The following is an 11,557-nucleotide window of genomic DNA, read 5'->3' on the forward strand; positions in this document are numbered from 1 at the left end:
CGAGTGAATCATTGCCAGGCTGGAGAGGAAGCTTTGCACCCTCCTGCGTGCTACGCGGGGCCGGGTGGATAGGAGGTTGCTTTCTGTGTTAGCCATGGTGAGCGGCAAGGTACCGGGCTAGTTAATTCAGGGATCCCAGAGGTGCTGGAAAATCCTGCTGAGAGTGGAGAGGATGGGATTTTGCAGCTGGGGCACTGGCAGACATAGCAAGGAATATGATAAGGTCGCTGCAGCTGAGGGGAGGTACCAGAGGAGAAGCTAGTATCAAAACTGCTTTAATAAGGACAATAATAAGTGCATGGGATACAGAGTGGAGGCACAAAGGATATTCCACGGATGTGGGTCTTTGGTCTGGAGCTTGTGTTACTGTCTGGGAAGTGGAGGACGGGGAGACCTCGTCTTGAGAGCCAGGGTCCCCGTCCCGGAGGGAGCAGCGGTGGCAAAGGCTGATCCTGCTGGGTGCCAGTGGCCAGAGCTGGGGGACTCCTTGAAGCTGCTGCCCGCCCCAGCTCGCTGCTGCTGGCCAGCGTGAGGCAGCTGCCTGGGGAGGCTGGGGGAGATGGGCCTGCCCGTAACGTTGATGGCCTGACTGCGCGTGGCACTCCCACGTACAACACGTGCACGCTGGAGCCTCTTTATTCTGCTCTGAAGAGCTCCCTGCCAGAAGCAGCCGTGTGGCGGGTGAGCCGCGTGGGAGCGGAGCCCTGCAGCCACTGCCCAGCATCTCCCCCCACCGCACACCCCCTCCTGTCCTGGAGAACAAGGGGGGTCCTGTGAGGGTCCCTCTGGTGACCTCAGCCCCCGAGCATCTCAGCTCCACGCCATGGCACAAAGGCGCTTCTGTGAGGGCCTGTTTGCATGCGGGGCAGCGTGGGGGGCAGCTCGTTCCAGGGTGGCCGCGTCACCCAGGGCCGCTTGGCAAGGGGCATTAGCTGTCCTCCACGTGTACCCCTGGAAGGGGGCGCGCTGGAAAGAGGGGTGTGCACGTGGGGAATGGGGAGAGAGGGGTGAGGATGGAGAAGGGGTGGCACAGACTGAGTAGCTGCAGAGAGGGAGTCTCCTTGTTCCAAGGCGAGGGGAAGGGATTTTTAGGGCCCAAACTGCAGATTTTGGTGTCCTGACAACCCTGCCTCCAGCCAGCCAAGAAGTTTCTCCCCTCCCTACTGCAACGGGATGCGGGTAGGGAAAAGGAGATGTCCTAAGTGATGCTCAGCAGCAGGAGGCAAGTGGAAAGACTCCTGCAATTATCTCTGTGCCTGCTCTCACCTCCTTAACACTGAGCTCATGGCTTTTTTTTTTTTTTTTTTTTTTTTTTTGAGGGGAAAAGAGAAAGCCCAGCTCTGTAGGCTTGCCTGCCCCTTGAGCCCCCAGCTGACCTCCCCTGGTAGATAGATGTGCTATACGGGAAGGTCTCGCACCAGCTGGAGCTGGGGATGCCCCCATCCCCGAGGTGCCAGAGCTATTGGTAGGAATATCTCCAGGAGGGCACCCATGCCAGTGCAGAGGGTGGCTGGGGGGCTTTGGTGGGAGGTTGGGGCACGTCCCCGGACATGCTGGCAGGGCCAGGCTGAAGGATGGGAGAGAGGGTAGCAGGGGAACCAGATGGGGTGGGACGGGGTTTGGGGTTTCTTTGGCACATGGGAATGTCCCTTTGGCATCTAATGGCAGCGAGGCCAGGGAAGGGCTGCAATGCCCAGTGCTGTGATGCACAGTCCTCACCCGCGGCAGCAGCCTGGCCCAGCCCTGGGGAGCCCCCCGGGAGATGGGCTCTCCTCCTGCCCCCCACTGCCCACCCAGTGCCCCAGCTTGGCAAGGAGGTCGCCCACTGGGTCTGCTGTCGACGTTGGCGCCGGAGGGTGGGGAACAGGGAGGAGGGTGAAGACCCCAGCACCGGTGCCTCTGGTGGGGGGCCGTGATGGGAGGGATGGCCGTTCACACCTTGACTTCGTCGTCCTCCTCCTCATCGGCGTACTCAAAGGAATTGCTGCGCCCCTCCCGGGCACCAGTGTACCCCCCCTGCAGGCTGGAGAGCTTGGCCTCCTCCTCCTCCTCCTCCTCATCCTCCTCCTCCTCCTCTCCTTGGTTCCAGGTGGCCTCAGGGGACTGGCTCTCCCCTGTCACTTGCGACCTCCATGAGTTGCTGCTGGGGCTCTCCCACAGGGTCTGCGTCCGGGCCTGCCGGGGACCCTCACCCTTCTCCGAGCTCCGCGGGGTGCTGGTCCCACCATAATGGCGGGCCAGGACCTGGGCTGCCCGGTCAAACTCTCCCGCCTCGATGGTGCAGTCGTTCCAGTGCCCCTGCCGTGGGGTCCCTCTGGGTGCTGCCCCTGGCCCCGAAGCCCAGGCAGAGTCCTCTCCAGTGCCCTCGATGGCGTGTGCCTCTCCGTTGGCACGGACCGACAGTCCCAGCAGCGAGCTGGCCCTCGACAGGCTGCTCTGCCCGGAGCGGTCCCAGAAGCTGGATGTTGCCTTGTCCTCTCCATAGGATGCTGGAGGGACCCCGTCCTTGGTCCCCTCACCACACGGGAGGTCTGGGCCATCCTCCCCCACCTCGCTCCCATTGGTTTCGGAGAAGCTCATCACCTGGAGGAGCTCGCTCATGAGGGAGGGCCCCAGGTCCAGGCGGAAGGAGAGCAGGGAGTCCGAGCGCTTCAGCTCTGCTTCCCCAGGGAAGGTGCTCTCTTGGGTCTTTTCCAAGCGAGGGACACGAGGGATGGTGCAAAACCCGGACTCCAGCCCTGCGAGGCAGAAGGGATGGCTGGTGAGGGGGGGACGGGTAGGTGGGAGGAAGCCTGCCTTACGTCTGCGGGGGACAAGGGACACTGCCACCAAAGTGGTGCAGGTCACGCTCCCGTCAGTGGCACTGGCCTCTAAAGGACAGGCCAGTGTCTGTGCGGACATCTCCAAAGCCCAGAGTTACAGCAGAGGGTCTCCAGGTGGGCTCTGGGCTTGGTAAGATTCTGGTGGGGGCTGAGCCAGGCAGGTGGGACCAGGAGATGGCAGCATTGCCTCAGCTTGTCTTTCCCTCTGAGCCCAGCCACGTCCCCCGGCTGCTGCAGGTCTCCCAGATCCCCCCGAAACCCTCTGCTCCAAGCCTCCCTCCCTGGGGAAAAGCTGAGCCACAGCCCAGTGCTGTGAGGCCGCAGAAGAGCCACCCAGCTGTCCCGTCCCATCCCGTCCTTCCCACAACCCTTCCCCAAAGGTTCCTCCTAGACCCCAACCGGCCGGGAGGGATGTGGGCACAATGGGGAAGGGGGGGATGGAGTCCCTTGAGGAACACGTGGAGATGGAGGAGTTGGCACAGCTAGGGACAAGGTTAGAGCATCTGCATGGAGGTGGGGAAGGCCGTGCCATGGGTCCCCTTGACCTTGCAACCTTGGTGTGGGCATTGCCCCACTGCCCCAGCACCCTCTTGGCTTCCTCGGCGAGGCTGCTCATGGGAAAGGTGTAGGGCTGGGGGGAGATGGGGGCACCCCCTTACAACTACTCCCCACAGGCTGCCAGCTGCGTGGGGCTATGGGGGGGCGGCGAGGAGGAGAAACCATCCATGGCCCACTTTGGGGGGCACCCTGGGAGGAGACCTTCCAAGGGCAGGAGCAAGGACCATGGTTGAAAGCAAGGTTAGGGTTATCTCCTCACAGGGATTACCAGGACTGGGGACTCTTAAACGTCCTGTCTCTGCTGAGAGCCTAAAGTCCCTCAGTGGGGAAACTGAGGCATGGAGCGATGGAGAAGGGCTGCGGAGGATGCACTGTGCCTGGGCGCTAGCCTCTGTCCCGCGCTTCACTCACCATAGGTCTGGTGCGTTTTGGAGAAGCTGTTGGAGGCACTTTTGAAGGAGAACTTGCTGGTCAAGCCCCGGCTGCCGCCGCTGTCGTACATCCCCTCGTTGAGCTGCGGCAGCGAGACGGCATTCTTGATGATGGGCGAGACGGCTGGGGGGGCGGGCGATGCTCCCGCTTGGCCCCCACCGCCCCGGCTCCTCAGCGGCGTCCGGCGGACATGCCGCAGTGTCCGGGCAAAGAAGTTGTTGGCTTTGGCCGTGTCGGCCCTGCCATGGTTGCTGAGAAAAGAGGTGTCCCCGAAGACATCCCCACCGCGCCCCACGTGCATGGTGTGCCGAAAGTCCCCCAGCGGTGGGCTGATCATGTCCGGCGTCAGCTCCGACTTCAGCCGCCGCTTGCCGTGGGAGCCTGACACCCAGCTGAGCACCGGCAGCTTCCCCAGGCTCATGTTGCACCCCTCACCTCACCTCCACCTTTGAAAAAGCCCCCAAAACCAGCCCTCACTGGGCTTCCAGTACTGGGGTGGCCTGTCACATCCCCATCGCTCCTGCTCCTATGCTCCTGGGGGAACGGCTCACGTCACCTTGGCTTTCAGCAGGTGGGAAGGGTGCCTGTCCCCCTGCTTCCCTGCACTACGTTGCGCTCATGAAATCACCGGCAGCAGGTACGTCCCCGGTGGCGAGGACGGTGGTGGCGTGGAGGTGTCCCCAGGGGATGTCTGGGGTCACCCCTGGTGCTGCAGAGGTCGCTGGAAGCTGCGTCTGGCCGTGGGCTTAGGGGTTAATCCACTGTCTTCTGCTGCCACTGGATGAGCAGGAGCCGGTCACAGATGGGGCAGTGGGTGACGGGAGCTTGGGGTGGGCTGGCAGGGCAAGCGCCTTGTTCCCCTCGTCGGCCACCTAAACAAGATAAGAGGAATGGTGAAGCCCTTGGAGAGGATTTTCCCAACCAGGTGTCGGCTGCACCCCCGGGGCTGGCTGGGGAGGTTAAAGGCGGCACGAGCAACAGTGGGGAGGTTGCTACTGGCTGTCCCCCTCGCCTGGCCCTCCTCTTGGGGAGGAAGAAAAAGGCTTTCCCTGCAAAACACATGCTCTTCCTTACCCCTCTGACCTCACTTGGCGTGCCTCAGTTTCCCCTGCCTGCAAAGCAGCTTTGCCGGACCCATGCCGCAACGCAGGCTGAGGATTTCCCTCCCGGGCAGCACCTCCTCCCGGAGCAGTGCCCTGCCCGGCTGCCTGGGCTCCTGGGGCGAGAAACCTCTCCCTCCTTTTTGCTATTCAGATGAACCCTTGGGGAGAGGGTGAGGCCTGGGGACCACGTGCTTTGGGGAGGAGGGGTGGCGGAGAGGGAAAATGCAATATTTGTATATTGGTTTGTTTGTCCTCCTCTGGCTGGGTCCCCGGGTGCTGGGCAGACATGCCGGAGCAGCAGGGAGCCGGGGGTGCAGGGAGGGCAGCTGCTTTGCAGGCAAGGGAAACTGAGGCACGGCAAGGGAGGTGATTGCTCGAGTTCGGAGGAGAAGGCGGGAGGGGTCCCTGCACGCAGGCAGGTCCCGGAGGCACCAGGCGAGGAGGGAGCGGCTGGGCGCACGATGGCAGGGCGATGACCTCCCCGGTCAGCGGGGAGGACGCTCGGATCAGCAGATCCCCCGCCGGTGTGTGTGGCAAGGGGGAGAGGGCGGGTTGGCGAAAGGAGAGGATTCGGGACACGGGGCACCTCAGAGCATCAGTGGCCCAGGTGCCCACCTGGGGACATGTCCCCGCCTGGGCTCAGTCCCCACTCAGGAGCTGGGGGAACGGGATGGAGCTGGGTCCCTTCAGCAGGGCCGGCTGCGGAGGGCAGCATGCCAAGAGGAGACGCGGGAGCCTTGCATACCTCGGTCCCCATGTGCCGGGACCCCCATCGCTGCGTGGCTCTTCTGTCTCCCCCCGCCACACCGCCTGCCTCCCCTGCGGGTCCCCGTGTCACCTCGGAGCAGTCAGGTGGTGCCAGGGTGGCAAAGCCTCGGGCGAGGGGGAGCCCTGGACATGAAGCTGCTCTCCTGGCTGGCTACACGTGTTTTTTGCCTTGCCCTGGCCTTGTTTGCTCACCCGGGGCCCCTCTTATCTGCCAGGGGTTAATGCCCGGGGAAGGGAAAACAAACCTCCCCCGGAGCTCCCGGCACCATTCGCTGCCTCCCATGGTGGCAGCGGCCGGTGGCAGCGGGGACAGCGGCAGGTTGGCTTCCTGCTGGCCTCCAGCTCCCTGGCTCGCGCTGCCCACGTCTGCCTCCTGCTCACGGAGGCCATGCGGTGCTGCCTCGCGGCCGGGCCGGGCCAGGCACGTGGCAGATTTGGGGCGGGAGGACAAGTGGGGAGGAATTTCCTCTCTCTGGCAGAAGCCCACCCATAGCCACTGGGTCAGGGCTCTCCTGGAGCGCAAGAAAACCACTGGGGTGGTCCCTGCAGCACAACGGGGGGCTTGGAACCACAGGGAGAGAGATGCGACCCCGTTTTTGAGCTGTCCTCGGGTCCCCCAGGAAGGCGTGTGACCCTGGGAGAGGGTATTAGGCGAGTTACAGCCCGCGAGTTTTCCTTTCCCTCTGCACGTTGGAGGCCCTCAGAGACCCAAAGTGGGGACTGTGCCCTTCAGCACGTGCTGCACCGGGCAGGGCTACTCTCAGGGGTGGAACCCCCACCCCAGGTCCCCCACACAGCAGAGCTGCCCTGCATACTGCTGCGGGGGACTGGGGCTGGCGTCACCCTGGGGACGGGGTGGGGAGGCAAGGGAAGGGGGGATGTGAGAGGAGAGCATCCCCTTGCTCCCTGCCCGGAGAACTATTGAGCAGGGAGCCGGGAGGAGGAAAGTGTTTCTCCTTCCTTGTCCCTTGGCCACCACAGGGACGCAAGCCAGCACCTCCTTGCCCCAGGCTCTCCCTGCCTGCTGGCAGGCAGCAGGCGCTGGGAGAGGAGGGAGGGAGGGAGGGAGGGAGGGAGGCAGCTAGTGCCCAACCCTACCTGGATGGCAGGTTTCTGGCAGGCCTGCTGGGCTTTTTCTCCTTCCAATCTCCCCCTTTTTCCTCCTTTCCTCTGCCCCGGTTCGTGTCCCTGCCGGCCGTGCCCCTTTGAGCCCTCCCCTCCACCCAAGCGGACTCCTCCATGCCAGGGAAACTCGTGATTCTGCAGGCAAAGGGTGACCCGTGCGCTCTCCTTCCCTCCACTGGGCAAGGGGACCCCCAGTCTGGCCACCCGTCCGTCTGGCTGCTTCCATCCGGCAGTCTGCTGCGTTTGCCAGCCCCTGGCATGGCGAGCCCGCAGCCTGTCCCGACCTCCCCTTCCCCGGCATCCTCTCCCCGGCTCCCTCCTTGCCTCCTCTGGGAAGCCCCCTGCCCTCAAAGACCAACCGCTGGCACATCCTCCTCCTCCTCCTCCTCCCAGCCTGGCCTCCCCGATTTCCCCCCAAGTTCAGCTGGTTTCCACTGGTTTTCCACTCGCCAGGAATGGCCAGAGATGTTCTGCTTGCTGGGAAGAGCGGAAACCAGAAAGGGGGGGAAAATAATCCAGATGTCTAGTTGGCTGGAGCTGCTGAGAGCAGCCTCTTCCCTCCTCCTCCTCTCCTTAAAGCTCCCCCCCCCCCCCCCCCCCCCCCAAGGGGACATACTCCAAAAGAGGGCGAGGAGATGTTTGGGGTGGTCTCAACAGGGGAAAGAGTGGGTGGAAATGGCTGTGGGCGGCCAGGAAGGCTTTCCCAGCCGTCCTGAGTGCCGAAAAACCTCCCTTTCCCCGGAGGAAGGGAGGCAGAGGCTCCCCCATTGGGTCACTGTTCTAGGATGGGGAAAGCCGGCAGGGACAGGCTTTTGGGGAAGGGGGAAAGGGGCTTGGCTGGCTGGGCTGGGCCTCTTCCAGTTCCCCTGGAGCAGTGCCGGGCAGTAGGCGGACAAGCCTGAGTCTGACTCCCGTGCTACCAGCTGCTATATATATATATAGTTATATTTCTCCGTATAACAAGGGTATTTTTCCAAGCAGACGCGCTGGGACGTGGAGGGAGGCCGGGCTCCAAAGGCGGGCGGTTTCCAGCCATCCTCTCCCTGCCCCCTTGCCCAAAAGCGCTCCCTTTCTTCCTCCAAACCCCCAAAATCGAGGTGCCGAGAGCCTGTGGGGCTTCGAGGGGTATCCAGAGTGGGGTGTGGGAGGGGGGTGCCTTGCTGCCTTCCCCCACCCTTGGGACCCCCTCCTTGCGCCCTTTCTCTCCTGGATCCCCCCCGGCCTGTCTCCTCTCTCCTCACTCCCGCTTTCCTTCCTCCCGGTTTCCTGTTGCATTCCTGCCTTCTTCTCCCTTTCTTTTTCGCCATCCTCCCCGTCTCCATCGCCTTGCTACCCCTCCCGCATCTCCCCTCTCCTACCACCCTCTCCACCCTTTTCCTTCTGCTTCTGACCCGCCCCCCCCCCCCCCCCCCCAGCTCTACAAACTGAGGAATCAAAACTTTCAGGATTTACCTCTTCTGAACCAGGGTTATTATTTTTTTTCCCGTCGTCCGCCGAAAAGTTGGGAGACACTTCCCCGTGGGCCCCCACAACTTTCTCCGAGGGTTACCGGCTCTGCGTCCTGGAGCAGGGGGGAGAAAGGGGAGGCGTGCCCCCCCTTTTTCCCACGGCTGTCCCCCCAAGGCTGGCTCTCCCAGGCTGACGCCCCGATGCCACGGGAGAGAGGGAGCGAAGCTGGCGGGGAGGGGACGTGGGAAGGAGGAGGGCGGGCTGCAGCACTGCCGAGCCAATCCTCGCCTCGGCAAGGAGACCAGAGAAAATGAGATTTATTCCAACTATCCAGGACAGAAAACTTCAGGAACTTCTCTGCTGCTCCCCCCCGCCCCCTGCTTCCCCAGTGCCATTTCCCGTCCTCCAGCATCGGCTGCCTCCCGCTCCCGGGCGCCCGCTTCTATGGATTTGGGGGAAGGGGGGAGCCCAGGTCACCGGCTAACATGGTTAGGGGAGCCTGGCCGGGGAGCAAAGGAAAGGAGTTTGCCCCCTGTGTGTGTGACCCCCTCCTGTATCACACGGAGTCATCCCACCCCGCACTGGATGGGAAGTCCCCAGTGCCTGTGATGGAGGAATGCCAACCAGGAGTGGGGTCTGGGGGTGGGCAGCCATGCCAGGACCTGTGGGTAGCGCTGGGTGGAGTGTTAGCAGCATAACAGCCTCCTCGAAGGCTGCACGGGCCAGGTGGGCATTATGGGGTCAGGACAAGCATTACAGGGTCAGGACAAGCATCATATCAGCGTCATACGACGTCAGACCAAGGTAAGGGGGTGGCACTGGGTAAATTCAAGGAGGTGCTCCTTGGTGGCACCAGGGAGGGTTTCTGCCCATACATGGGACACCGCATCCCTCTGGCATCACACTTTGTTGCTTTGTCCCTTGCTGGTCACAGGGCAGAAGACCCTATCCGTGCCAATGAGGGGCAACCTGCTGGTGGGCACGGCATGACCGGTGCCATCAGTGACCCTGGTGGCCTCCAGGCGAGACTCGGTGGCTCTGCTGGGGAGCACTTGGCCAGGCACAAGCACCTATTCAGGGCCCTGTGGAGGAGAAGGGAGGTGTCTCCACTGGTGAAGGCGAGATGAGACTTGTTGGGGTTAAGCAGGGCCTGGCTGAAGGGATGACAAGATGTCTGCAGAGGAGATGTCAAAATGGAGCCTGGCCTCTCGCTAGGCTCAGGTGGCCTGTGCCGGGGTGCCCGGGCAGGAGCACCTTGCTGCTCAGAGGTTTGCTAAGCAGCAGTAGGATTTTGGCACTGTTCTCAGCCTCTCAGCCACAGGCTTCTCCTCTGTGAAATGGGATAGTTGGGTTTTCTGCCTTCTGTGGAGGTCTTCTCCATTAGGGATTAACAGCTCATGGACTATGCATTTTGGTGGTACTTATAAGTGAGTTTATGTCTTGGAGAAAGACGGGAGCTCAGGTCTGATGCAGGGTGAGCTGGGCCAACAGCGGGGAAAGGAAGAGAAACCGTGACCTGCACCCTCCCTGCTTGCCAGGGGTATGGTAGGCATCTCTTCCCCCATGTCCCGCTCAGAGGAAGCCAATGGAGGTGGTGGGAGAGGCAGGAAAAGACTCTTTGGGTCTCCTCCCTCTGCATGGCCTGCCAGGGCATCTCCCCGCCCCAGCCCGAGGGGCTCCCCCTCACTCCCCTCACCCCCATCCCCGTGCCCTGCAGTGGGGGCTGCGGCGGGGAGCGGAGCCTGGGCGACGGCAGCCGCCTCCGCCGGGGAATGCAGAACAAATCTCTTCCAGATGGGACAGGGGCCACGCTCCGCTCCTCGCGGGGTGGCTGGCTCTCCACCGCCTCCTCCTCCTCGCCCTTGCTCCAAACATCTCTGTGCTCGGGGCCAGGATGGGCTCTGTTTCCAGGAAAGCAGCTGGAAATCCCCCCTCTTCAACGCCCCTCCCCAAGCCTTGTGGTCTTGAGGCCATGCCAGCCGGGCTGTGACTTTTGTCTTTGTGGGGCTGGCGTTGAAGTGCTTTGGAGACCTCCAGGGTATGTGCCAGCTCTGGGACCCAGCGCCCATCCTGGCCGTTGGCTGCCTGGGCATGAGCAGAGGTGGTGCAGCCCCTCCGGCTGTACCTTAGCAGGGGTTGCACCCTCCCAAGATCCCCCTCTTTCATATACAGCTGCCTGGAAAGCGAATCCATACAATCCTGCTTCCCAGCCTGTTTATCTGCCTGGGCTGATAAATGAGAGGTGGCTGTGGGGCTGGACGGTGCTGCAGAGCCACTGTACCACCCGTGCCTGCCCTGGGCAGGAGCTAATGCCTGGACCCCTCCCAGACCCGTTGCCACAGACGCCCGGCTACCTCATTTACCTTCAGTCACCCCAACCTTTCATCCCATCTGTAACCCTGTGCCCCAGGCAGCGGTACCAGTCTCACCATTACAGAGAGACCGGCCATTGGGCTTATCATGGGAGCAGACAAGTGGCCCCGCAGCTTTCCTGGCTGAGGATTTGCTTTGATTCCTACAACATCAAAGACGGGGCTGCGCAAATTGTCCCCCTTCTTCCTGGTGCTCATCCTTCCAGCATGGGGCCGAGGTCTTATGGGTGGCTGAGCGTGACAGGGGTGGAGAAAGGGATGGAGGGTGCTGGGGAGCTGAGGTCTCTGCCCCGCACCTCCAGGTGCTCGGTCCTTCCTCCCACCTCGCTTTGCAGCCCCAGCTGCTCACAGACCCGATGCCCGAAGGAGGCTGATGCAGGACATTCTTTTCTGGAGAAGAAAAATCCCCCTTCTCCCTTTCCCCAGCTCCTGGGGGGAGCCAAGGGAAGCTGATGGGGGCACCCCAGCTTGGGGATGGGATGCTCGCCCCTGGGTTTCTATTCCCTGGCGTTTCTGGTCGCTGCCTTCCTGCTTGCACTCCTTCCTCAGGAAATTTCCAGGGGTGGGGCTCCAGGAGCACCCCGGAGCCCCATCCTTGGAAATTTCCCGGGGAAGGAGGGCAGGCGGGGGGCTCAGTGGGAAGGGGGTGCCTTGCTCAGTGCACAAGCAGCAGATATCCTGTTGCTGCCCAGGGTCTCTGGCTCATATTTCCTCATTAACTGGGAGCGCCGCTCGTTTGCGGGTGACTTCCAGATGTTTCCATTCTCCTCACGGCAGCCGCGAGGGCGCATACCGCACGGGTATGGGAATTACTGCCGGCAGTGGGGTGGGAGACAGACCCCTGCCATGATGGGGAGGGGGGTCCGTAGGGCCCCTGCCCCACCGTGCATCTCAGCGTGGCCTCATCCAGCTCCCCCTCACCCTGGTG

At 62.6% G+C, this 11,557-nt stretch overlaps 1 protein-coding gene across 1 annotated transcript; it reads right to left on the reverse strand.

Annotated features, from left to right (window-relative positions):
* Window positions 1-243: 243 nt before the first annotated feature.
* CDC42EP1 (CDC42 effector protein 1) lies at window positions 244-8,498 on the reverse strand. Its single transcript, XM_075501124.1, has 3 exons — window positions 8,261-8,498; window positions 3,792-4,684; window positions 244-2,738 (listed from the first exon to the last, which is right to left on the reverse strand). The coding sequence occupies exons 2-3, from the start codon at window positions 4,231-4,233 to the stop codon at window positions 1,933-1,935; spliced, it is 1,248 nt and encodes a 415-aa protein (XP_075357239.1). The 5' UTR covers window positions 4,234-4,684; window positions 8,261-8,498; the 3' UTR covers window positions 244-1,932.
* Between the last annotated feature and the right edge of the window lie 3,059 nt (window positions 8,499-11,557).

Source organism: Mycteria americana, chromosome 1, assembly GCF_035582795.1.
Source record: "Mycteria americana isolate JAX WOST 10 ecotype Jacksonville Zoo and Gardens chromosome 1, USCA_MyAme_1.0, whole genome shotgun sequence".
NCBI lineage: Eukaryota > Metazoa > Chordata > Aves > Ciconiiformes > Ciconiidae > Mycteria > Mycteria americana.

Excerpts from the sequence above, each read along its gene's own strand:
- CDC42EP1 (XM_075501124.1), bottom strand. The coding sequence starts at position 4,233 with ATGAGCCTGGGGAAGCTGCCGGTGCTCAGCTGGGTGTCAGGCTCCCAC. Across the intron at positions 2,739-3,791 it reads CAAAACGCACCAGACCTATG|GGCTGGAGTCCGGGTTTTGC; the intron begins GTGAGTGAAGCG and ends TCTGCCTCGCAG.